Below are 26,847 nucleotides of genomic sequence, written 5' to 3'. Positions count from 1 at the left end.
GATGTATAATATATGTATGAACCATGCACAATATGTGTATAATCACTGTTGTAATCTATGTACACCGGCTATGAAAAGTAAACAATGAATCCAGCCGGCTACTTCTGTGAGGATGTGGATATAGTGCCGAGCAAATTGTTGACTTGTAAATATACTCCGCCTTAAATTATGATTATTGTTGTAAATGATTGTTTCTTTCACTTCGTTTATCTTAATATCTCGTTGATCTTACTGCTTCTTTTTCATCCCTCCTTGAGCTGAGGGTCTACCGGGAACAACCTCCCTACCTTGTGTGGGTAGGGGTAAATAATGCGTACACACTACCCACATCCAGGATTATGTTGGGTTTGTTGTTGTAAATGACTTCTTATTTACTCCTTGAATAGCTTGATTTTGCTTGAATAAAATTAAGTGAAAGGTGAATTTTGAATTAGTGCTGGAATTGAATTAGATCATGTCTTTCTAACTAGGAAATAGTGTTAAAACATGCAATTGAGATTGTTGAAGTTGCAATTTTCCCATAGCTGATTAGAAATCCAACTCCCTCCTTGTGTGACAATCAAGTTATGATACTTTCTTAATTAGAAAAGTGAATCAATATAAACTTTCAGTTACAAAATGTAAATTTTTCACGTGTATGCTTGTTGTTCCTTTTCTTGAAACAAGTTGATTGCAGCATATATTGTACATTAGCATCATAAGTACCCTTTATTGAATAAATCATTTATATGTGGCTGGCTCTGCATGTGGATGCCAAGTGATGTAGACATAGGTTTCCTGATTTCTCTTTTTCTCCTTTTTCATTTTAAACTTTATTCTGTATATGCTTTTATTTTTGTTATCTACTTGTGTGTGGTCCAGTTAGTTCCTAGACATCTTTGTGTTTTGCCTGAATCATTCCCATTTCTAGTATGCATATTTTCTTATATATGGCTCAAGAAAGAATGGAACTTTATGTGCAAACAGTTAAATATCACATTCCTCCTCCTTGGGTTATTCAGTATGTATATATGTGTGTTAAAGCTGGTTCAAGTCCCACTATTTTCTCATGGGTAGGGAGGGTATGGTAGACACGATAGCCTTTTGATATATGTAAATTTTATATTGCTTTCCTCCTCTTATCAATCTGTATGACCTGATAATGTGTATAGTATAGCCAATAAAAATGCATGTAATCAGGCGTACTTAGTTCTCGGGCACTGCACTCTGCGAAGGAGGATGGAAAATCATTCTATGGGACTAGTCGCCACCCTGTTATCAGATTTGAACTGGATTTCTTTTCAGTGTTTGCAAGAGCAGTCCTTGAACGGGCCTAATTTCATTTGAATGCTGTATGTAATTTTGGTTTCACGTGTTCCCTTAGTATTTGAGCATAGAATTTACTGCATTTTCTTGAATGGGAAACCATTCTCTCTTGTCTGCATGCATATCTTGTGTTTATGATAGAATCTGCTCCGTGGAACACATTCTATTGTAGTACAGGTTTTCAACTAACAGATTTGTGATTAGATTCTACTCTGTGTTTAGATCACTCAGAACTCCAATGTTGAATTACCTCCTAAAATATAAACATTTTTTACTCTGTTGTTGCAATTCTCATCTGTTTATTTGTACGGATCTTAATAGGGTTTTGATTTTGATGAATACCCTGGGTCGTGCATGTTTGCTCCCATCTACCCCATTCTAGGATTTGAACGTCATCCTGAGTATGTGGCTAGGATCAAGGGTTATGCTTCAATGGCAATCAAGAAGTACTACCGCAAACGCAAGGATGTATGAAGATTTTTTCATTGTTATTTCCCCATTTTCTGCTGCCCTGCTATTCCTTCATTATTATTGAATTTTCGCCTATTGTTAATTGCAGGGGAAGGAACGCAAAGTTAAGGAGATTGTGAGGATAAATGCAGGTGGCCCTAGTGACTTTAACTTCTACATCACCTTTAAAATTGATAATGCTGGGAAGGAAGAAACTTTTCAAGCTAAGGTTGTAATCTTGATTGATGACACAATTGAGATTCCAATATGCAGGCGCAAAAAGGTCTAACTTGTTGCTGAAATATCTGTGGTGACTCCCTTGCGAACAAAACTTTGCTTTCTTCTACTAAACTAGAGCTTGTAATATTGGTTTTCGTATTTGCCATTGACAATTTATTGGCAAGGTACTCGTACTTTTTTCATGCTTTTGACTTGTAATGGCTCTAAATATAAATCCCTCAAACACTATATGCTACAGCCTACAAGTATATGTTCTCAGTATCTGAATAGGTTAGTAACAAGTTCACTTTTGAGACAGCTTTAGACTATTTGGCAATATGCTGGCAGAAGGCATGATGTTTTTTGATTTGGTTGGTTTTCTGTCCATATTTTGTCAAGATCACTTTTGAGATAGCTTTAGGAGCCGTTTGGACATGCCCGAAGTTGTGAAACTCATCAAAAAATTTCAATTCTTATGTTCAGTTTTACCAAATAAGCAAATCATAGTTTATAATAAAATTAATACGCTCCTAGAAGGATTTTTTGAAAAATAAAACATCAACTGATCGAACTTTAATTCAATAAAAAAAAATTGAACATGAGTTGTAGCATAACTATTTTTTAATATGATTCTCCGACATGATATGGACAGTCTCTTAATATACTATCAAATTGCAGATCTTTTAATATAAATGATTAGTAAATATATCTACCAACTTACGGATTTTTTGTTACTAAATATAACTTATGAGTCAAGTTTTCATTTTAAAAAATTTGAAATCATGATATGAAGTTGAAGTTAAGATTTTGTGCAAATTGCATAAATAAATGCTGATTTGAAATGCCCAAATGCCTACTTAGACAATTTGACAACAACACATTCGAGAGAACGCACACCTCAACATAGGTAGATGTCAAACTCCAGCAATATAATGTGATAAGTTATGCTGTGATTTGTATTGTTTTGATGATTTGACAACTAGGTACAAAGAACCAGATATGTATGCAAGGGAATATAGTTATCAAGTTATTTAGCGATATCATGAGAGATCAAGTGAGAGACCAGGTAAGGGATTTGATCTCTACCCATACAGGTCAAAGCTACAATTGTAAAGCTGCTGACACAGCTACGTATCATATTTATTGACCCGGTAATCCTAACATGGTTATGACACTTGCCTGAGATAAGGCAACTAGTTAGATGCAAGAAAAGTGACAATAGAGGTTAGTCGATTTTATGCTTCTGTCATATCACTATTTTATGTATTGTAGATGCTAATCTATAAAAGCATGTAAAAAAGATCATTGGTTGCAAGGCATAGTAGCTCATTTCAATTGGAATAATATTGGTGCTTCTCTGTTTATGAATACACGAAGAGCCGAAAAGGGTTCGTTTAATGTAGTTTCAGAAATAAGCAACACTTACGAGAGTTCCCAAATTGGAGCGGAAACTCAAAGAAAAAGTAGACAAGAAAGATTCCTCCCTTCCCAAGTGAAGAAAAAAGTCTTTAGTCTTAGAGATTAGCACAGGAAAAGAGATTCATGAAGCTGAAGGATTCATCTGAAAAACAAACCAAGGAGAACTCATCCTAGATTACTAGGAAAAGAAATGTAAAAAGGGGTGCAGTTTCATATTTGTACCACAATATAGTGATTTGGAAACACGCATCCGCTGTGTTTTACTCACAAGTCACAATAACAAGTCATCTGAGAGTATATTAAAAGATAATGGAATCCACATTTTGTTTTACCAAATTATGATCCATAGGGAACACAATACAAACAGGAAATTCTGATGTATGTGAATAGATGAGCTAACCAACCCTAGTCCCTAACATTTAGGATATATGGTGCAGAAATTTGTCTTTATAGCATAGGGCGCAGCACCTTCATATTCTCTAATCTCCTTGTAAACAGATTTTTTTTTTTTGGCTAAAAAGTAGCATGAGCAATCTATCTTCATCTGTTGGAAATGTGGTACATTGGAGGATCGATCTGAACTATATTTGAGTAAAACAGGGCATAATCAGGCAAGTATGACATATTTGTCTTTCTAGGTCGTTAGACAGGTGCGTCTCCCACGGACTTGAGATAAAAATAAAGCTGGCTCCATAACTCTGCTTTCAAAAGTAACAGAATATATAGAGGCATATCCACTAAATAGGAATGAGGAACTGGACAAAGCTAGAAAAGGTACATGTTACTTGATATTTTTATCAAGACTGTTTGAGAAGCCAACCTAATTAACCATAGTGGTTGCACGGTCTTAAGAAACAAGCTCAAACATTTCTTTGACTTCAACTGACTACTATTATACATGGCTAGAGCAAACATTCAACCAGAAGTGTGTTGGCTGCTTACAAGTCTCGAGGCAATCCCAACACAACAAAAAGACTCGGTAAAGCACAACACATAGATATTATAGCCTTTAAGGGGAAGGTAAACCAACTATTCCTATAGATTCCAGTTTAGGAAATTAAGATTGCTGTTGACTCCTTTCATTCATCCTGGCAGCTACAGTCACAGAAGCAGCGACCCCCCCAGGAGTGGTGGACATGTCTTGTCTGTTGCGTATCTCCGCCCCCACCACTCCTTCTGCATCCTGCCTCGTCGCTGGCTTATCCGCTGGCAACACCGTAGTAGCACTCTGTATGCATGCAAGTCGTCATAATATGAAAGCACCATATAAGTCGTCATAAAAAATTTAGCCTAGGCAATACGCGGGTAAATATCTTTAGCCTTAGGCAGAGTAATATACACCAAATATACAAAGGCAAGTTCAAACAATCTATTATTTTTAGCCTTAGGCAGAGTAATATACACCAAATATACACAGGCAAGTTCAAACAATCTATTATGACGGCAAGATGTTTAAATCCCTAAAACGGAAGTAACAAAAAGTTAAATAACGTACAGTCGGTAAAAAAAAAAAGCTGGGAGTATTTAATTACTTACCGACAAGACATCTCCGAGCTTAACTTTGTCCTCATCTCTCATCATAGTTTCATTATAGGCCGCAGCCGACTGAGCAGTGGCTGCGACCCCGCCAGGAGTGATAACATTACTGCCTGTTGCTCGTATTTCAGCTGCTTGGATTGCTGCTGCATCGCACTGATCCACTGGCTTGGCCGGTATTGTTTGTGCAGTCGCTTCAAGAGCTTGTCCTATCGTGATCGCTCCGGCGCCTCCACCACCACCTCCTTGTTGCCGTCCTCCACCACCGCCATCGCCTCCAGTTACCCCTTGTTGCTGTCCTGTGGCAACAGCACCACCTTGAGTCGCCCCTCCAGTTGGTTGGATGTATTGTCCAACTACCTGTATATCAACACCAGTAGATAAATCTGGTCAAGTAATTAGAAACAGCAATTAATTTCTTTCGTTGGCCTTCGTGGCACCAAACGAGGACGGCGATAACCATAAGAATAAAATAACAAGTTTAAGTTTGATGTGTGTTGACGAGGGATCAAAAATAATTACCCAATTGGATCAGTTAATAATCATCAATAGTAATGTAGCTACCTAAAACAAATGACAAAAAGTAACCTGCTATGCTATGACATGTTACGGTACATAACTTAAATTTCATAACATTTTGGTGTTGTTATAATTTCATTTTGGTTTAAAATGTTTTAAATATATTCACCCTTATTTTCGCATTCCGAAAAAGTCTTCTCTAAATTAGAATTTCCTATGCGTACTTTTGCTATTTCTTTAATGAAATTTGATATGTACATAATACTATATCGTATTACTATATACTTCCATACTAGATATGCACTTAGTTATAAACTTACTAAAATGCAAATTCAATTAAAGGTTATTTAGACTAAATCCTTCTTGGACCAGGGGAAGTATTTAATAGTAGAACATTAATCATATGAATATTTGTCTAGATTATCCTTCTCTCTTCCTTGATTAATTAATAATTTTATGCTTTCTTGGAGTAATAATTAAAGATTGATTTTCTAAAATGACAAGAATACTTCGGATCAAAACTTTAACTACTGATTTATTGCTAAAAAGACAAATAAAATCATGTAACAAGTTCTGTAATTTCTTGCTAACTCCATGTTGTGCAAGGTTATAGTATAGATATATAGCATAGTATTCCATACAAAAATTTAGAAACGGAATAGCACCCAATATATTGAGATGAAATTAGTTACCACTAGTAATAAGTACTACTACAACGTTACCTGGCCAGCAACTGATTCAGTGATGATATTAGCTCCAGGAACTGCCGTCCCAGTAACCGTAACACCCTCTCGAGCTGCAACATCAGTAACATCACCAGGTTGAACTAGACCAGCACTCACGTTAAGATTAGCTGCTGATTGCATGGTAGCTGCTGGACCACCTTTTTGTGTTTTCCCGAGCACGGCGGTTTCAGCGCTCTGCATCATGGCTGCATCTTCTGGCTTAACTGCCTTTTCTCCAAGCTCACCTGAGACACCAAAAACATCACCATATTTGATTGGGTCCTGCTCACCCTGTCCTTGTTGCCTTCTTGGTTGTTCTTGACTCATTTTTTTAAAATTATTGGCTAAAACGTACACTGAGAATTAAGGGATTCACTTAGAAATCTAACAAGCTGTGCGGTATGGCTGAGGGAAAAGAAAGGATATAAGTATGAAAGAAGATGGAGGTATTGTTTGGATTGAGACGAGGGATTTTGGGACAAGTGGCTATTGAAGAAGTGTGGTGGCGTTAAAGTTATAGATGTGGCAGCTAAAGAGCCTAGGGCACTTGCATGTCAAACTTCACTTTTCTCATGGCATAGTGTAATTATCCACTGCTTGTGTTCTCTTATATCAGTCACATAAAGTTCACAGCAAACCAATTGCTAATGTTAATATCAACAACGTAACTTTGGTTTTGCTTGTGGTTAGCGTTACCATTACTTGTTTTAACCCCTTATAACCTTATGGTTGGAAAATATTCGAAACTTTCTACTTGATAGTAAGTTTATTGTACCGTTTGCACAATACAACAAGAATAATGTGACACTAATAAAACGTAGCTGGCACATTGTCAACTTGTAACTTTCTCAGTATCACCACAACATAAAATAGGAAATCTATTAATGGCGGCCGTGGAGCAGAGTTTTTACGATGTACTTATGCTTAAATTAATAAACAAATTCTCTGTTAGTACTTTCTTTTTGATCTACTATCTAAAAAGAAATATTATTTTTTATACTTAATACTTCCTGTATGACGTGGGATTTTTCGCTTTCGTAGTATAATTTTTTTCTCAAAACCGCAAAACAAATTTTTTCTATTATATTGGGATGAGAAAAAATACATTATTATATTTTTCTTATAGTTATTGAATAGCTAATTAAGTTCCTATTTTTTAAATTCAATTTGGCTTCAAAAATTAATCAAATAATTGACTTTCACGAAGTGAAAAACGCCACATAAATTGAAGCTGAAAAATTAACTATTTAATTTTTACATTTAGGTACGTATATTTTAAAAATTTCAATGAAAACGCCATCTATTTTTAATTCAAATTTATAAAACACAAAATTTCTTGCTTGCTTTAATTTCATATTTAGTGAATTAAATTTTGTATTCAATCAAACTAACAGGCATAAATAGGAGAAATACAACAATGTTACGAGCAGTGAAACTATGAGAGTTTCGGTCATGTGAGGCTGTAACTGAAAGTCCAGCAGCGTTGTCTTTGGAAATTTCTTAAAGCTCACGGCTTCGACCTTACTATAGTACTGTAGAATGTATTTGAACTTCTACCGAAAGAAATAGTTTTTAACTTTGTTTAGGTACAGTGTATTCTTATGAGGCAACTATCATTTTTTGATAGTAGATGTTGCATGTAATTTTTTTTTTTTTTGTAAGCTTTTAATTTCATTTTGAATGTATTGAATAACTATGTTGATGAATTTAGAGATGGTAAGTACAATGAATTAATTTTATCTAGGCTTTATGATGAACTTCTTAGGCTACTTCTAAATTAGTGGTGTGTCTTGTACATCGAAAGTGAAAGCTGGGTGCAATAGTACTGCAAATTGCCAAAAAAGACGATCCATTTCGGATTGGAGATATATACATATATTTACGCAGCTAACGGAGCTAACATAATTTAACAAAGTAGGAAACTTTTACACAGCCTAACAACTAATTACAAAGGGCAAAAACAAGAGGAAGAACAACGTCTGGCTAACTTTACAAAGTGATATTAATATTAATATTATACATACATGAGCCTAGCTCAATTAAGAACTACTTTCATTCAACCTTGCAGCAGCAGCCACAGACGCAGCTACTCCACCAGGATAAGTTGTGAGGCTCGGATTATTCCGAAGCTCTGCTTCCATAACCCCTTCTGCGTCTTGCCTCGTCGCTGCCTTATCAGCCGGTAATTTAGCCGTGGCACCCTATATATATAATTAAATCACAACAAAAACATCAATTATCACTCAAATATTTCACCAACTACACCTTAACCACAAAGCAGTATTATAATTAACTAGTTGATTAAAGTTGGTTATGTGAATCGTTCATCCTTGTTCTGTTCGATCTTACACAACTATCATAGTATTTAGAGAATTTGTCATAATTATTGGGAACAATTTTTGTTTTTGGTTGAATGTCAACTTACAATTATATCCTTAAATATGAGGATAAGTAGGGCAGAGTATACTTTTCACACACTTAAAATTAAGACAAAATCTCAAAAGAGGTAACAGCAGACTAGTGGTACAACCATTTGTTCCACACAATCAAGTTAAAATATACAGTACTCCCTATGTTTCAATTTGTGTCTGGCTTCTTATTTTAGTCGGTTTTCATTTTGAAAAGAATGTCACTTCCTACAATAATTTCCAATTCCAAAACCTCACATGTATATTTAAAATCACAAAAAGAATGTTTAATTACCAAAAAATCTTCCTTCAATAATTTCCAATTCCAAAACCTCACATGTATATTTAAAATCACAACATTCAAAAAGGAAATGTTTAATTACCCTAAAAAAATCTCTAATTCCAAAATTAAATATGTTTTAGATCACAAAATTCAAGTGACATTTTGGTACCAATATTTGTATCTATAGTTTATGATTTATGACTATAAGAATCGACACCTCCCTTTTTTCTTGAAGTCGTGACTAGTCGAACTACGGACACCTTATTGAAAGGAAGAGAGAACTTGATAATGAAAGTTTAACAATGTCAGCATATATAAACGTAAAATCCATCTTATAATGGAAGGCAAAAGTGTGCAAGAGTCTTACAGTCAAGACATCATTAAGTTTGATTTTATCCACATCCTGAGCCAACACCTCATTACCTGAGGCTGCTGACTGAGCTGTGGCCGCTAATCCTCCGGGGATAATAACGCTAGAACCGGTGGCTCTGACTTCAGCCGCTTGTATAGCGGCTGCATCGCTCTGCTCCACCGGTTTCTCCCCTGCTGTGTGGGCTGTTGCTGCCAGAGCTTCTCCTATTGTTATGGGCGCTTCCTCCACATCTATTCCTCCTACTGCTGCTGCTATTACTGGAACAGCCTCAACATATTGCCCCAATACCTGCAATAATTTCAAATACATGAGTACCTATTTTAGGTTTATAATAATATAAAAACTGCTTAATATATTTTGTTTTCCGGCAAAAACGGGTTTCGGGAATATCAATTAAAGTTATAAATTTTTTATAGAGTTTAAAGACAAGTGGGCTGTATCCGATCCTTGAAAGTCCAAGGTGTGCGTTTGATTTGTAAAGCTATGGACTCAGTAATACAGTAATAATGGAAATCAATATTATTCAAAGCAATATTGTGTTCTTGAGCTTGGGATTGAGAGAGAAAAATAGTTAGGGTTACAAGTCTCAAGGATAAGATGCTCTTCCCTCCTCCCTAAGCTATCTTTATACAATCCAAAATAAGACTTTTCTCCATAGAGTATAAACGATCCTAGAGTACAAACGATGTGACATTACAACAGTGCCAACGTTCCCTTTGCAGGGATCACGCAGATTGCCATATGTGACTAGAGTTGGTGAAAGTGGAGGACAGCTAAACTCCCCAGTTACTCCTTCAGCCCCCTCCCCTCGAGCTTATATCTGGGGTCTTTTATCTTAATACACATATATAATTTCCCAAAGAAGTCATGAACTCTTAGAAAAACAAACTTAAATAATAAGGGACAAGGAAGGTGGCAATATTTCAATTTTCAGAGTGACAAACATTTTCTGCAGGTCATGTCTACGAAATTATTGATCAAATCAACCATTTGACCACAGATAAGATTCCAAATATTTGAAATATCATTTGAAGATTACATGTTATGTTTAACACATTTTAAATACTTGCTATGTTTATCAAATTTGCTCATTATAAAACATAAAACAGAACTTGAATTTTCAAAAATAGGTTGCAAGAGTTTTTCGACTTTTTTCCGTCTGTATTTCATGTTCAAACACCATTTCAACCTCCAAATACCCTTTTCGATTGCAACTTCAGATCCTACAATTTATTTATTTTTCAAATCTCAACCAGACTCCTGTTCAAACGTCTGTTAAAGATTGTAGTCACTTAACCTTAACTAAATTTGGCGACTAGTGTACTTGATTAAACATTAACCACATACTAACAAAATCCTTAGAACTTATAGTCCTATGTAAACAAATCATCACATCTTTAGACGTCAGAATAAAATCATTAGATCCTATGTAAAGAAGTCACAACATTTTTATAATCAAATAACAACTTGTCACTAGGAAAAACGAGAAATTTGAAATCGAAGAGTACTTATATACCTGTCCAGCAACTGATTCTGTAATTATACGTCTACCAGGTACTTTGGTTTCAGCTACAGTAACACCTTCATCACCAGCAACCTGAGTGGAAGCCTCATGACTAACAAGCCCAGTTCTTTCGTTTTTGGTAGCAGCAGCCTGCATGACAGAAGCAGGACCACCCTTTTGGGTCTGACCAAACACCATGCTCTCAGCACTCTGCATCATGGCTGCATCTTGTGGTGCAATTGGCTGATCAGCTAACTCCCCTGTTACATTAAAAACATCTCCGAATTTTATGGGCTCTTGCTGATGCTCTGTTTCAGGCCTTTGAGGTTGTCCTTGACTCATCTTTCTTGTTTTTTTGATGCTTTGCAGTTTGTTGATATGTGTGTATGCTTCACAATTTTTTTCATGCTAAGGGGTTCATATATTTCGATAATTTTCTTCAGTTGGTAGGCGTTTTTGAGTTAGAGTTGCTCGAGTAAGTCAATGGGTGACACGTTGCAATTCTGTGCAAACGTGGCGGATTTATAAGCAGGAACGGTGACTAAGATTTGTGACTTTGAATGTTCTTGAATAGTCAAGATAACTTACTGGGAAGTGTACTTGTTGAGTACTAAACTGGAGTATGAGAATGTTACGTCACTAAGAAATCGTGTTTAGCTTCGATTATTCCGATTATTAGCAGTCTTCATGACTAACTGGTTATTAAAAAATCAGATTGATGGTTATAATCAGGATTACAACTTTGAACGAGACCTTAATTTTTAGTTCACGTAATTAATTTTGCTGTATAAGCAAGTCTGAAAACTCTTTTTATCTTAAATCAAGTAAAATGATTAACAACAAAGGAATAACTCGATGTTATACAGCTATTTTTGCATTTTTATGCCAGCTCTCTTTAACTAATTATGGGAGGGAGCAAACATTTGCTATCATTTTTACTTTTTCTTGTTAATTTTATGAATTGAGTTATAATATCACGCAAGCCGATGAACCTATCAGATATATAGTAAACTGATGACATATAATACACATGATCAGTGATCATGGCCGAGAAAGATGCGCAATCTTGCTTCATATTGGTCAATTCATTTCTTTACACGACTTCGTTTTCCTTCATTTTTGTTACACGACTTGAAACAGATAAGTCAGCTATAAAAACTATTTTTATCAATCGAGTAAGTAATTTTAGACTAGTTTATCATTTCAAATTTCAATACGTCTTAGGAGTATATGGTTGTGGATGTTGCAGCTAATCACAAAAGTTATATGAACTTCCAGCATCGGACAGAAAAGCGAGAGCAGAATTCAATTTTTCAGCTTCCTTCAAATTTCTTAGTAATCAGTAATGGGCAATTTGCAGGATTACCCTTCGCTGAGGGTGGTCTTTAATTTTTGTCCCTTAAATTGGTGGTCTTTAACTATTGCCCTTCGCTAAAAATTCGCGATTTCGGGTTTGAACCCCCCGCTCAGTCAAATTTTTTTTTAAAAAAATCGCAAGGTAAAGTTTAAATTCGCAAGGCAGAGTTTTGCCTTCAAAACTCTGTCTTAAGGCAGAATTTGCAAAATTATATCTTGCGAATCCGAATATCTGCCTTTCGATTTTTATTTTTTTTACTGAGCTGGAGTTCGAACCCACAACCTCGGGCTATTATGCGACAGGCAAAACTTAAAGACCACCAATTTGAAGGGTAATCCGTGCAAAAAAATGATCAGTAATAACCGGGGCCGGCCTAATGGTAAGGCAAATGAAGCTTTTTTTTGTGCGGATTGCCCTTCATTTGCGGTGGTCTTTAAGTTTTGTCCTTCGCCTAATACCCTGAAGTTATGGGTTCGAGCCCCAGCTCAGTAAAAAATTACGAATTTTTTTTTAGCGAAAGGCAAAAGTTAAAGACCAACCCCAAAGAAAGGCCAATCCTGCAAATTGCCCCAAATGAAGCCTTTGCCTTAGGCCCCCAAATATTTAGGGCCCTAAAATTATTACAAATATTAGATATTATATTATATCATTATTATATATATAACACATAATTTGTGTATTATTATAAATATTAATAATTAAAAAAATTAAACTTTTATTTTAGTTTGATTGAAATTGTACAGATGAGTGAGTAAATAACAATAAAAAAAATTCATTAAATTAAATAGTATATTAGTATTCCTTGTTGATTCTAATTTTTCTTTCTCTATGTACACTCATTCTCTCACGTTTTTAATGATTTTATTTTCGATTTTTCTAAATTAGCTATTTAATTTTGTCATGTTTGATCCATGCATCAGAAATTAAGTACATTTGTCTTTTTTTTTTTTTTAAACTTAAAAATCACTAAAAGCAAGTGACATAAAGTTGAAAACTCGATGGATAATAGGCCTGTTTTTCTACGTTGCTATACTTAATTACCATGCTTTTGCTTACGATAAAGTTCAGAATTGTGATGTGCGTGCTCTTACCGTTAGATAAAAAATTTGAGGGTTCTTTTGTGTCTCATTATAATTATATGAATTTTACGAAATAAATTTAGGGCCCTTTTGATATATTTTCGCTTTAGGCCACCAACATCATTGAACCGCCCTCATAATCACTTCTAATATCTATCAGTTTCTTGTTGATAAGGTTAACAAGACAATCATGGCTATTGAACTACAGTATAAATCTCTCTCACTAGCTATTATTACTAAGTACTGACTTACTCCACTGGTATTGTCTTATTGAGAGATCGATCTACATACATACATTACTTACGCTATCAATTTGCAGTCATTTTGCACTGGCTACAATCAGAGTACAAGTTTCTTGGAGGCAATTGCAAAGAGAAAGCATAAGTAAACAACACAAGTATTTTCAGACCAATAGGCAATTTACACAAGGTCATCATCCGAGCTAATCTTTCCTAAGGCCTGTGGGTTTATTGTACTCTAAAACTTATGGCTACAAAGTACGCGAGACCAAGTGTTTGGTCACTGTTCAGGAGAGAGGAGCCGCACTGCTTACCTCCAAACCATTTCCTGCAGATTGAGAACCATATATTACTGAATTGAAACTCCGATTACAGGTAATTTACCAATCTCAAAGAAAAAAACTAAAAATTTGATGACCAAGAAATCTGTTTGGGGCAAACTCTTAGGACCAACTGCAATCTTTAAAGCTCGGGGATAATGGACCGGCCCCTCTACCTTCTCCACTTAAATACTAGGCTTAATTCACATGGCGCAGGACTTGGACTTGTGACCTAAGTCTCAAGTCCCTCAAACCTTTGCTAGTTCAACTTCAAAAAATTTACCTAATCAAGGGCAGAGCTGCGAAGAATTTGATAGACTAGCATGGACATCAGGTTAAGAGACTCAAAGGAGTATAAAGAACATCCATTTTTCATGTTTTTTCTTCTCTGAGGTTGAGTAGATAGTCATCCAATTTCATACACTTAAAAGCACTATTACCTTGGAAGCAGTGTGATATTAGCATATATGAATAAAAGGAAAATCTCACCATCTGGATCAAAGAAGAAGACTTGTTTGGTCTTTCCATCCGGTTGAGTCCTCTCGTGAACTTCAATTCCTTTCTCCTAAATGGCAAAGTTAAGAGAAAAGCAGTGATGGGCTAGATCCATTAGTCATGGATAACTCAAAATCAAGAAAGAAACGAATTTAATGTAACAACTTGCAAATGCATCTGATCTTGGCAAACCCATATCAAGTTTGGTTTTTATAGTTATCCTTATAAAGTTTCATTACTAAAGTAAGTTCTTGAACATTAGACACTGGTCTACAATTCATGCTTGTTTTAACATTATCTAAAACAGATACAGCTATAGCTCTATCAATGGATATGCCTTTAATCTTGGCAAATCCATATCAAGTTTAGTTTTTGATATTGACCCTTACTTCATCACTAAAGAAATTCTTGAACATTAGATACTGCACGCTCGTGATAACATTATCTAGAACAAATACGGCTGTAGCTCTGTCAATGGGCATGCCTTTGATCTTGGCTAATCCAACATTAAGTTACGTTTTTGATATTGACCCTTATAAACTCCAGTATTAAAGATGTTCTTGGACACTAGACACTGGTCTACGATTCATGCTCTGATTAACATTATCTAAAACTACTACAGCTATAGCTAAGCAAATAGAATATTAGCTATCAGCACATGACATTATTTTATCTAGCTCTTAAAACACTGTTGCCTGTAATACCAATTCAACTTTCAATTGCTACATCTCAGCTCACAGTAAACAAGAACCTAATGCATTTCTTTTAAATACTCCCAACAAATAAAACAAGACAGACTTGATTCAATAGTAAGTAGAACAACTCCAATCCCCTTGGTAAACCTCAAAGAAGCAACATTTTAATTAATCAACACATCTTCCTATATGGCTTTTCACATATCTCATTCAAAGGAACCTCATTTACACAATCTTATTTTCAAATTTCCACTACAAGAACTAACATCATCCATAAGGGTAAAAGAAAAAGAAAAGGAATAAAAAAATCATCAAATTAAGGATGATACCATCACTTTGACATCCACATTTCACATAATCATCAGGAAACAGGAAAATCTAATACTCAACAATTAATTAGGGGGCTAATTAAACCTTGAGGGTCTGAACAAAAGAATCGAAATTGGAGACTGAGAAGCAGACATGGTGACCTCTGGGCAGATTCTTCGGGTCAGCAACGGCTGACGTGGCACTCCATGGACCTTCTGGAAGCTTCGTATTTGGGTCCCTCTCAATAAGGTGAAGATAGAAAGATGGTGCCAGTTTCAACCATATCACATCAAATTCAAATCTTGGAGCTTCAACTTTCTCAAACCCAAATATCTGCCATAAAAAAAAATAAAAAAAAATCATTAATTAACTACTACGTCTTAAATTTTTGTTAATTTTGTGTTTATTAAACAGAAAAAATATAACCTCAATGTAAAATTGGGCGAGACGTTTGATATCAGCGGATTCTCGGGAGACATGATTAAGGCATGTTCCTTGTGCTGCCATTTTTTCTACTACGTTGGTGTTGGAGTGTAGTCTCGATGGGTATTTACGTGCTTTGCTTAATCAACTAATACGTCGTCGTTTTGGTGGGTTAATGGAAATAACTGGAACATTTGGCTTCTATCAAGCTACCTCTTCAATTTTGATCTGAAGTGGAACTTGGATTATCAGTGGCATATGGGTCATTTGCACTTTTGTCCCTATTTTTTGCTGGTTTTTAATTTTTGCCTCTCAAGATAACTAATTTTTTTGTGGGTTATAAATTTTTATTTTCGTATTATAATGTTTCACGAAGTTATGTCGAATCTTTTAAAGAATTTATCTCGTTAGAGTTCTATTTTAAAGAACAAAAATTAAAGACCAGTCAATTTAAAGGACAAACCGTGCAATTTCTTCGCGACATATGCTAAACTTTGTATCATTAGTATCGTCCAATTACAATTTGTTTGGGTGTGGAACTATAGGATTTTTTTTTTTATTTTACTTCCCATACCAAATGGTAGTGCTTATTGTATATTCTTATTCTTTTTAGGGAGTCATTTATATTCATGTATGTATAGAATATATTATTCATGGAAACTGGCGTCGAGTGACACCTTCGGCTCTTACTTATAAAGGCTTGTCCACTACCATTGAATGTTGATCGGTTGTTTTTTTTTGTATTCGAAAAATATATTTTAAAAACAGAAATCAAGTAAAATCAGAAATAGAGAAGTAGAAGAAATAACAATGAACAAATTCAAGCCTACTGAACTTACAACGTGTCCTTTAGGAACTTAATTGACTGAGTACCCAAGGTTGCATATTATTTCCTCTCATGATAGAACGGATTATTATCACTGATATAGCGGTACCTCAAACACCGGTGTGCAGCGAACACAATGAATCGGTCGAATCACACTGAGAATTTTATTGTTTTGTGCAAAAAGTATAATGCAGAAAGAAGAGAGATTGCAGAATTTTTCGTATGGAAAAAATCTGAGAAAAGACCAATATTTATAGCATACAAAGTAAACCAGTGAAGAGATTCACACTCATTCATAAAATCCCAACAAATCATAGAAACATATTTGTGCATTACAAGTTTATCGTTTTTTTTTTTTAATGAAAAGGTAAATTTGACTATTTGAGTATCTCTTATTATGTGGTTAGACAATGTTTTTTTTGTTTTGGGTTGCCAAAATTTTAGGACTACCGGTGAGGTTACACTCGATAACCTTACAAATAGGTGGTCATCAAGTAAATTGGTGGTCTTGACTCTTGAAGTTTTAACTATTGACTTGTCCCTTGTGTAAACCTTCTGGAATAAAAGTCAAAAACTTTTTATATTTGGAGTTTTGCCTCTGAAACAAGTGTGGTCAAAGTTCAAAACCATCCACATTTAAGATCATTTTTGTAAATATTGTCCGAGCCATTTTTATAAATATTATCCGAGCGCGTGAAATTCATCCTTAAAATTATATAAATCTAGAAAGAAGTTTAGGGGATAAAACTATAAGCCATAGATTTCATTATTGGAAAATGAAAACTAATTACAAAACAACCAAGTGGTTACTTGAGAAGTTGATGCTGTATATAAAGATATTTGGGATCTTATGCATTTTTTTGAATTTAAACGTTGTATATATAGAAAAACAAAATGGCACATAATGTAGCTATTTGCTATTTTGTATCTTGAAAACATACTCCTAGTTAGGTCTGCTGTTGTATCGTCATATGGTTACTTTTGTACGTGCCAAAAAGATATGGCTACTTTCGTTCCTTTATAGGTAATGGAATATTGCTTGCTTTGGAAAAAGAATCCTTTTTGGCCAATATAATGAATGAAAGTAAACAAATTTCACCTTAATTAATTTCATTTGCAAGATTTATGATCATATTTCCTTATTTAAGCATATCAGCTAATGAATTTCACTTTTCCTCATTTTAATTTATGTGGTAGAAAAAAATAAAAATAAAATAAAATTATCACAATTCATAATATTTGTATAATTATTAAAACTTCTAGCATGCCAAAATATTATGTAACTACAAAAGCATATCAGTAAAATTAAAAGGACGAGTTTGAATATACCTTTTTCTAAAATTTAGAAAGTTATATAACTTTATTCTTTTGAAAGCTAAAATGAAAAAGTAGGCCCGTCACATAAATGAAGTGAGTTAAAGTACTCTCTCCGATTCAAAATAAGTGTTCATTTAGCCTTTAACATATTCTTTAAGAAAAATTAACTTTTAAAAAAAAATTAAATATTTCAACTAATCTATCCTAAATTAAAATTTGCATATTACTATTAACTTGACGCATTAAAATCTGATCACTTTTCATTAGAGTAAATTTGAAAAACTAAAATTATTTTAAATCAAAATAAATAAATAAATTAAGTGAACACTTATTATGAACCAAGAAAGTAATTACTCCATTAAAGACTTGCACATTTTTCTTCATCTCTTGAGTTTATCAAATTCTCTAAAACCCAATGGAGTCCGTGGATCATTAAATAGCACTTTTATCACTAATCACTGACACTCTGTCCGAGTTCATCAGAGTACTATACATCAAAATTCCAGCTTTATTAACATCTTAATCTTGATCATCTCTTCTCGATTTTTTCTCTTCATCTCTCTCTCAGCTGCAACAGCAAAAAAAAAAAAAAAAAAAACATTGTTGGTTTCCTTCGATTTGGCCTAAAGTTCTCACTCTCAACAGTAAGTTTCATTTCTCTTTTTTTTTTAAAAAAAAAAAAAAAAAATCTTGCTTTTAGCCATTCTGATACCACTACAGGTTCAATGCATGTTTATTTCCAGGTAAATTTAAGGTTCATTTTTGTTTTCTTTTGATTTCAACAAGGATTAGAGAAATTGGTTAAAAAAAAAAATGAAATATTTTTTCCTCTTTATAAGGTGAAAGAGAAAAGACATGGAGTTAGGGTCAAAATTTAGGAATAAAAGGTAGTGGCTTGGTAATGTGCTCATGCATTGTAAAGGAGATTTATTGCTTTTGAGTAGAGCACTTTTTTTTTCTTTTCCATTTCTGGTCAATTAAGTGGGAGGAGAAACACGAGGTTTTAGGTACAAATCACAAAGGCAAAAAATACTACTCTCTCCGTCCTTATTTACTTGTCCATGTTTTACGTGACACGCCTCTTGAAAAGCAATGAATAAAATATTAGTAGTAATTTTTCTATATCACCCCTAATTATTATCTCACTCATTCGGAAATGAAATGGAAATAACTACTGGTAAATAATAATAAGGGTAAAATAGCTATAAAAGGGTAAAATAGCTATAAAACGGTAAATTATCTCTTGATTTTCCAAACTGGATAAGTAAAAGTGGACATATGTTTTTAGTATAGTGGACGGAGGGAGTAGGTGATTTCTTCTTATCTGTCTAAGCTTTGATGTGTTGGTAGGAGGTAACAGTACGAGTGGAATAATCTAGGTGCACATAAGCCGATCCGGCCACCATTGTCTAAAAAAAAAAAATCTTTCATTTTTGGTCATGCTGCAAACCATCTAACGCACAGTTTACACGCCCTTTTTCCACATTGAATGTACTGTTGTGAGTTGTCTGATGTCTTGGGTGTTTATGGGTAGTCTGACTAATTTTAAATTGAGACAAATTTTTTTTGATCTTTTGAAACAATGCTTTAATATCTAGAAGCTACATATACTATATAAGTGTGCAAAATTGTGGCACAGAAATGTTTCTTTGATTAAAGATAAGATGTTTAAGTTTTACTATCAGAAAGTAAAACAAGACTATTAATTTGGAAAGAGTACACATATTTTGGCACCTTTTGCACAAATCTAAATGCACAATGTGATGAATAATACTGTTAATTGATCTGCCTTTAAGGTGCTAATTAGGGAGAAAATGGGTACTGTTTGGTTTTATATTTTCTGTTTCAAATCTCTAGTCTCTCACTTGTGTACAACATTCAAATTTTGCAGGTCTCTTGATTTTTGTCTATCTTTTTTAAACAATGGATGAACTTCGTTTGGTTCTCTCATAGCTGTAGTGCAGTGTATTCTGGCTTTTACTATCAATTATAAGAATAAAACTAATAGTTCTTTTCATAATCGTGGTTCTTTTCTCTTGGCTGGCTTCTTGATTGCCAGGTTTTTTTAATTTACAATTAGCAATACATTGTATTAGAATAACGGGAGATAGTCCGCGATATTCACTTTACTGTATTTCTTCAGCATAGATAGTTCTCCAGTTTCCATATCAGGATTCTTGAACATAATCTGTGTTGTGCATTTCTTTCAAGTTACACAGGAGGAAGTGCATGAATTTGATAATCCAGCACCTCATTATGCATCAAATAGTTCAAAGCACTTTCTAAGTCATGTTTTATATATAGATCTTAGTGTATCATACTCATAAAAAAATAAAATTAATTCAGTATCTTTATCATGTTCATAGTGGAAGATGGCGAGAAGATTAGCACATCTGAGACAAACAATGTCTGCATGACTCCAAAAGAAACAGATGGTTTTCAACTAAGGCCTGTTGCATTATTGGAGTCAGGAGAAGGGTTACCTTATGCTCCTGTAGATTGGCCAAATCCAGGTGATATTTGGACTTGGAAAGTCGGAAGAAGAGTCAAAGCCTCAGGAAACTTTCAAGATAGGTACTTAATTGCTCCAACAAGGCTTCAAGAAAACCCAAGAAAGAAAATGTGGTTTTTGAGTAAGCTATCTCTTCAAACCTATATCAAAACAAACTTCCCTGAAGCTGATATCAATGCTTTTTTCTCATCATTCGTTTGGGAAGTTCCAGCTGATTTCAATGCTTTTTTCACGTCACCCGAGGGCAAAGGTTAGTAGGAGAACTATGCAAATATCTGACACTTCATGTATTTTTAGGCTTTTCTGAGATATAATTTACTGTTAAGACTTAAGAGATAGATAAACTCTCTTTCTATGATTACACATTTCTGTCTCTTGGCCTCACTTTCTTTCCATTTGTTCTCTGTATAGGAGCTTTAGGCTTGAAAAGTCACAACCACATTAGCGTAATAGTTTTACATCTGTTCCATTCTTTTGTCTAATCTTACTTAATGTCTAGAGCATTATTATTGTTGCGCTTGGATATAACTGTTTACTTGCGGCTCCCTCTTGATTTGATTTGATTAGGTTCTGTCATAGCTCTGTTTCAAAGCACCATACCTGTGACATTACTTGTTTCCTTTTGGTGTTAATCTCATGCTGGAGTTTTCTTGTCACTCTGTGCTACTTCCTTGTTTGAATGCACCTGTAGTTCTTTGCTCTGAAGATTGTGATATCCAGCAGGCCATAATATTTAACACATTAGTAGAGGGTAGGAGCAGGAATCTTCTTCACATCCTTAGGCTTTCAACTAGGGGGCAAGTTTGGTTTAACTGATTAAAAGTAGTTAACAAGCATCAGGTGCTAAGAAACACCTTTAAGTTTTAAAACTGATTTTATAATAAGCAGTTATGTGTTGAATAGAAGTGCTACAACTAATAAGAAGCAATATACGTGCTTGGTAAAAAAATGACAATCACTTTTTCTGTTAAAATTATTTGAAAATTCCCTTAAAAGTGGTTTACAAAAATATAAATTTTGAAGTATCTTTACATGGAAAAGGATGAAAGGTAGAAATGGAATGAAGAGGGAGTTAATGGTTTTATTTTGGAAATGGTGTTTAGAGATTATAAAAAAGTACTAGGGATAAAATTATAAAATTCTTAGTTAAACCAAAAGTACTCATTACCTACAAAGTTGTAATAGGTTGGGGGTGATCAATTTATGGCTTCTGGTGGACTTTGGAAAAACACTTTTGGGGCTTATAAACCATGTAAGTGTTACAAGCTAATTTGACCAGCTTATAAACTTAGAGTCCGTTTGGCTTAGCGTGTTGAAAGTAGCTGATAAGCATCATCTGTTGCAGCTGATTTTGATAATTATGTCCTTGGTTACAAGTGATGAAGCTGATAATAAACCAGTTGATGTGTTTGGTAAAAAGTGCTAATATTTTGTTAAAATGACTAAAATTTTCCTTAAACTAGTAACGAAAAATATAAATTCACAATAGCTTTACAAGGAGAAGGACGAATAATGAAAATGGAATGGAGATGGAGTTAGAAGTTCTGTTTTGCGAAAGAAATTCAAGCATCACAAAAACTAATCAGATAAAAAGGTAAATTTGGTCGAATCAAAAGTGCTTATAAGTTAAAAATATACAAGATGGAGGTAACCAACTCATGGTTTTTGATTGATTTTGGCCTATAAACACTTTTGGTATTTACAAATGCGTAGGTAAGTCAACAAATGTTAATAAGATGGTTTGATCATCTTATAAGCTTATCCAAACACACTGCAATTGTTGTGTACTCCCTTTGTCCTATTTATGCGGCATACTTTCCTTTTTAGTTTGTCCCAAAAAGAATGAAATCGTTTCATAGTTAAAAACTTTAAACTTTTCATTTTACCCTTAATGAGATGATTTGTAGCCACACAAATGTCTATGACTTGTTTGAGGTCACAAGTTTCACAAGTCTTTCTTTCAATCTAAAACTTTGTGCCCAGTCAAAAGTGGTATAAATAGTCGCTCTAAAACATGAAAGATAGTAGAATATGATGTATTTGAGGATTAACGATGTTCTCCTTGGTGAGATTTAAGAAAACCTAATGTTTCTGGAAGAACTCAACAGATTATTCATTCAAGTGAGCGATGTCTGTTGTCTGTTACCATTCTCAAAATTTTTTATTTTTAAAAAAAAAAAAAAAAGTGAGCGGTGTCTGTTTATGTAATCATGTTTCCTTCTTGTTTTTTGATATCTTATGTTCTTTATTGGCAGTCTTCGGGAAGTGTTGTGTTTTTACACAATTCATTGCCTTTAGTTGCTCAATTTGGAGTCAACATCCTTAATCTTGCATTCTTGTTTTAGTTCTTGCTCTGTTCTTGAATTCTTCTTGTTATTTTTTTTTTTGGTCTGCTCCGGCCTGCTTGTTCTTGCTTTGGTCTCTTATTTATTCAATGTCTAGTGAGTTTCATCTAGTTTAGGGCCTGGTCAAGTGTCTCTTTTAATTCTTGTCTCTTGATCATGTTCTTGAGTCTTTAACTCTTTGTGCGATCTGATTGCATCTCTTGTGTTTTTTTCCTACTGGTTATTCTTTCTTGTCTAGGTTTATTCTTGTTGTTTTTCCCTCTTTTTGGTCTTACACCCCTCCATTCATTCAGGTCACCTATTTAATCTAGTTCTAGAATTAGAATTTGAGTGAGTTAATAGACTGCCCAACTTCCATGAATCATTAAAGTAGGACATCATATACTTTGCTTGGGGCACTTCAAATGATGATTTAAAATCTTAAGAGTATCCTTTCGTAGCACCCAAGGATGTAGCCCTAGTGGTCAATGAAGTGGGTGAAGAACCATGAGGTCTTAGGTTCAAATCGCAGCGGGGACGAAAAATATTAGTGATTTCTTTCCATCTGCTAAAGCCTTTTAGTGTGCAGAGTTTCTCGGTACCTGTGTCGATAGGAGGTTGCATGTATCCGATGGAATAGTCAAGGTGCGTGCAAGCTAGCCTGGACACCACCGTCATAAAAAAACAACAAAGAATTTGAGCCTGTCTCAGTTAGTTGATTAAAAGTACTCCCTCTATCCCAATTTATGTGACACACTTTTCTTTTTAGTTTGTCCCAAAAAGAATGTCACCTTTCTGTAATTAGAAAGAACTTTTATAATTCCCCTTTTACCCTTATTGAAATAATTTATAGCCACACAAATGTCTAAGGTTTGTTTTAGACAACAAATTTAAAAGTACTCTTTCTCTTAAACTTTGGGCATAGTCAAACGGTGTCACATAAATTGGGACAGAGGGAGTAGCTCATAAGTATCAAGTGCTAAAAAACAGTTTTAGGTGCAACTCATTTTATAAGTAAGCAGTTACATATTTGGATAGAAGTGGTGAAACTTAAAATAAGTTGTTGATGTGTTTGGTAAAAAGGTACTGATAAGCACTTGTTTTCTGTTAGATTAATGTCCTTTGAGCTATTTACTAAATGTCTAAAGTTAAAAGTACTTCTATATAAAAAAGACGAATGATGGAAATAGAATAGACAGATAATTAAAAGTTATGTTTTAGGAAGAGGATTTTGGAGTACAAAAGATATTAAGGATAAAATTGTAAAAGGTTTGGTTAAACTAAAAGTGCCTATAAGTGGTAAAACCATAAGTTAGGGGTGACCAACTTATGGCTTTTGGTTGATTTGGACTTATAAGCACTTTTGGTGTTTACAACTGCATAGATAAGTCCAAAAGTGCTAGTATGAGCAGCTTATAAGCTTACCTAAACATCCTCTTTATCCCTCTTCTTCATTTTTCTATTTTTCTCTATCCTTCTTACCTTTCTCCACAACACCTTAAGGTATCATAAACTTTTAAGAGTCTATTTTTCATTCTACGTCCACACAGGGACTTAGCCAAGAATACATACAAGTTGATTTAAAAAAATACTAGAATGTCACACCTAGGATTTAAATTTGTGATCTAAAGTAATTTTTGAACTCCCTTTGCCACTACAGTAGAATCTTCGCTTAATGTCAAGGGGATTCCACCATTTATATATATAAAAATTAAAAAAAATTAAAAAAAAACCATTTTCCCCTATTGGCAGTATAATTTTCCTGGCGAAGGGGATTCAATTGAACCCTCTTACCAACACCTAGCTACGCCCTTGCTTTCCACCTCATGGGGTTGCTTTAAAGATCATGAGATTTCATTGTTACCAATCTAAAAAGATAACAAGGCATTGTAGGATCCAGATCCTGCAACATACCATGTGAATGGCCTGAGCTCTGGCTTAGGTTGCTTAATATTGTTATTCCTTTAACATTGGCAAACTCCATTCCTCTTCATTATCCTTTCTATATTACTACAAGTTGGCATGTACTCTAACCAATAAATTTTGCCACCAAGTTTTGTCTGTTAATAGCGTTGTTATAAGGTGGCAAAGTACTGCATGCCATCCTACATGTAGTAACTTATCTCCACAGGATACGAGGTAGTAAACCTTCAATGCATAAGAATAATGATGAAAAGTAACCTGGCTCTTTGTTCATAGGTGTTAAAGATGTTGATTTTGAAAACTTTTAAGCCGTTTAGAAATATTTAGATCATATTAGTATTTAGTCATACATTAGAAACCAACTGAAGACAGCCTGTGTGAAGTTTACAGCCTTGGTCTTCACTTTGTCATGATACTAACCACAAAGTTTCAGTTCCAATTTTGTAGCCGATAATTAGCAGAACAAATATTTGCTTTCTGATATCCATGTTGATTGTTTGCCTCCGTATTTACTTGATGTCTTGATGATGCTTGTTTGTAAACCCTTTTTGTGGAACATGTTGAGGCACATATTAGCTTATTTATTATTCCTTGACATTTCTATTTGTACAATTCACATTCTTCTACAGCTGAACCTAAGCCCATTTCTCAATCACCTAGTCCTGGAAAGGCCCGTAAAACTGGTCAATCATCTAATTCTGGAAAGGCTCGTAAAACTGGTGAAGGAGGAGGAACTTCTTCACGGAAAAGGAAGTCCAATGTGAAGCAGCAAGGACGGTATTTATGGAAGAAAGTTCAGCCTAACATCTCTAATACCGATGTACTCGTAATTAAGGAAGAAACCGTAGAAAACAATGAAGCGTTCGAGAGTCCTCCTGTGTCTGATGACAATGCAACCATCACTCCTCTAGCCTGCCAGCAAGTAACTCCAGAGGATTTCGATAACTATATTAGTTCACTTGATGACATTCTGCTTTTGCCTCTTCAGAGAAGTCCGAGTATTATCTCTGGCTCTCGGGGAGAAAAAGAAATGACTGATTCTCGAAAGAAACTTGTTAATGTCCTACGTATTGGTTTTCCTGCCTTATTTACCTCTGACAAACTTACTGAAGTTACGACCTTGTCTTTGGAGCTTCAGAATGAACCTGACCTCAGTGATAGAGAGCTTTCAATGCTGAAGCTAATCCAAGAAATTCCACTGGCCAGCAATGATTTTCTAGAAGCTAAGCGAGTAGTTAAGGAAGCTGACAAATTCTTTGCTGGCCTCGAGGCTAAATTGACTCGTGTTACTACGCTAAGGGATGAATACAATGCCTCAAAGCAAGAAATAGCTCTACTTGAGGTTGAAGATATCTCTACTTCCTCAGCTATACAGGAAATTGATGAAAAGATTGCCGTCTTGCAATCACGTCGAGCTGCATTAGCCAAGGTTGCTGACAGAACTAACAAGAAGATGGCTGAAGCAAAATCAAAGCAAAGAAAGGTCATGGGCCATCTTCCAAAGATAGTTGATGAAATTCAGGTGGCTAACTCCCAAAGCTCAGAATGGAAGCTCAAGAAACAGAAATCGGCAGAGAAGGAAGTTGAGATATTGACCAAATTTGCTCCACTCAGGGGGTTCTCCATCTAATTGAACTTAATCTTGTACATGCCTTCATGTTGATTCTGTGTCTCTTGTTATTTTATGTTTTCAAGCCTCGGGAATTTGATCTACCCTTCTTTGCCATCTAAGGGTTTTCTGTAGGTTATCTAGTTTTCATGAATCTCTGATCCAGAGAGAGAGAGAGAGAGAGAGAGAATCTCTGATCCTTTTTTTAATGCATCTGCATTTCCTATGTAGTAATCTCTTTTTTCTTTTCTTTTCATCCTATGTAGAACTCTTTCACTGTGATGTTTCTGCTGTTTTAATAAGAAATGTTTAGGAGTAGTCTACTAGCCGAAGTGAAAGGCAACTGACTTGCAATTAAAATGCCACAACAAAAACATTAGTATTGTTCACCCAAAGTCATCGTCTGAGGTTTCAGGTATATAATTTCTTCTAAGCTCTTGGGCAGACGATGTAGATTTTCCTCTTAATTTTGGGGGGTGATGTATGATATATTACTTCGATAGCTTTTAGCTTGAGAAAAACTGTTATGAACGAGTATATATGAATATTTTTATTAGATGGTTCCCAATATTATTGAGGATCCAACTATAATACTGCTTTTTTCCTTTGTCGTCTAATATTTCTCGTTTCCACTTGTCTAACCCTTATAACACAAGGAATAAAATCCATTGCAATTTA

General features: G+C 34.6%; 5 protein-coding genes across 7 annotated transcripts in view; 2 read left to right on the top strand and 3 right to left on the bottom strand.

Moving 5' to 3' along the window:
- Positions 1 to 2,292, top strand: part of LOC132047205 (uncharacterized) — a 28,567-nt gene extending 26,275 nt beyond the window's left edge. For both annotated transcript variants that reach the window (XR_009412816.1, XM_059438165.1), the window contains exons 2-3: positions 1,627 to 1,773; positions 1,865 to 2,292. Coding sequence is in view for 1 of the 2 variants with exons in the window: in XM_059438165.1 (XP_059294148.1) it covers positions 1,627 to 1,773; positions 1,865 to 2,044 (327 nt within the window). In the remaining variant the exon portion in view is untranslated. The remainder of the gene's footprint in view (positions 1 to 1,626; positions 1,774 to 1,864) is intronic.
- A 1,867-nt stretch (positions 2,293 to 4,159) lies between these two features.
- LOC132047200 (late embryogenesis abundant protein D-34-like) lies at positions 4,160 to 6,677 on the bottom strand. Its single transcript, XM_059438152.1, has 3 exons — positions 6,171 to 6,677; positions 4,930 to 5,289; positions 4,160 to 4,621 (listed from the first exon to the last, which is right to left on the bottom strand). Exons 1-3 carry the CDS (start codon positions 6,498 to 6,500, stop codon positions 4,451 to 4,453), a joined length of 861 nt encoding a protein of 286 aa, XP_059294135.1. The 5' UTR covers positions 6,501 to 6,677; the 3' UTR covers positions 4,160 to 4,450.
- Positions 6,678 to 8,008: 1,331 nt separating this feature from the next.
- LOC132047190 (late embryogenesis abundant protein D-34-like) lies at positions 8,009 to 11,156 on the bottom strand. Its single transcript, XM_059438139.1, has 3 exons — positions 10,754 to 11,156; positions 9,232 to 9,525; positions 8,009 to 8,374 (listed from the first exon to the last, which is right to left on the bottom strand). Exons 1-3 carry the CDS (start codon positions 11,081 to 11,083, stop codon positions 8,213 to 8,215), a joined length of 786 nt encoding a protein of 261 aa, XP_059294122.1. The 5' UTR covers positions 11,084 to 11,156; the 3' UTR covers positions 8,009 to 8,212.
- Positions 11,157 to 13,380: 2,224 nt separating this feature from the next.
- LOC132047183 (uncharacterized) lies at positions 13,381 to 15,889 on the bottom strand. The gene is made up of 4 exons (XM_059438126.1): positions 15,662 to 15,889; positions 15,341 to 15,568; positions 14,226 to 14,301; positions 13,381 to 13,744 (listed from the first exon to the last, which is right to left on the bottom strand). Exons 1-4 carry the CDS (start codon positions 15,740 to 15,742, stop codon positions 13,704 to 13,706), a joined length of 426 nt encoding a protein of 141 aa, XP_059294109.1. The 5' UTR covers positions 15,743 to 15,889; the 3' UTR covers positions 13,381 to 13,703.
- A 2,297-nt stretch (positions 15,890 to 18,186) lies between these two features.
- LOC132047176 (uncharacterized) lies at positions 18,187 to 26,492 on the top strand. 2 transcript variants are annotated; one of them, XM_059438112.1, is made up of 3 exons: positions 18,187 to 18,445; positions 20,168 to 20,563; positions 25,190 to 26,492. In XM_059438112.1, coding segments are annotated over exons 1-3 (1,398 nt in total). In that variant the 5' UTR covers positions 18,187 to 18,444; the 3' UTR covers positions 26,191 to 26,492. The 2 variants fall into 2 exon arrangements, with proteins under 2 accessions (XP_059294095.1, XP_059294086.1); XM_059438103.1 differs by having other exon boundaries at positions 20,148 to 20,563.
- The last annotated feature ends 355 nt before the right edge of the window (positions 26,493 to 26,847 follow it).

Source organism: Lycium ferocissimum, chromosome 1, assembly GCF_029784015.1.
Source record: "Lycium ferocissimum isolate CSIRO_LF1 chromosome 1, AGI_CSIRO_Lferr_CH_V1, whole genome shotgun sequence".
NCBI lineage: Eukaryota > Viridiplantae > Streptophyta > Magnoliopsida > Solanales > Solanaceae > Lycium > Lycium ferocissimum.
This window is presented reverse-complemented; position numbering and strand designations above follow the sequence as displayed.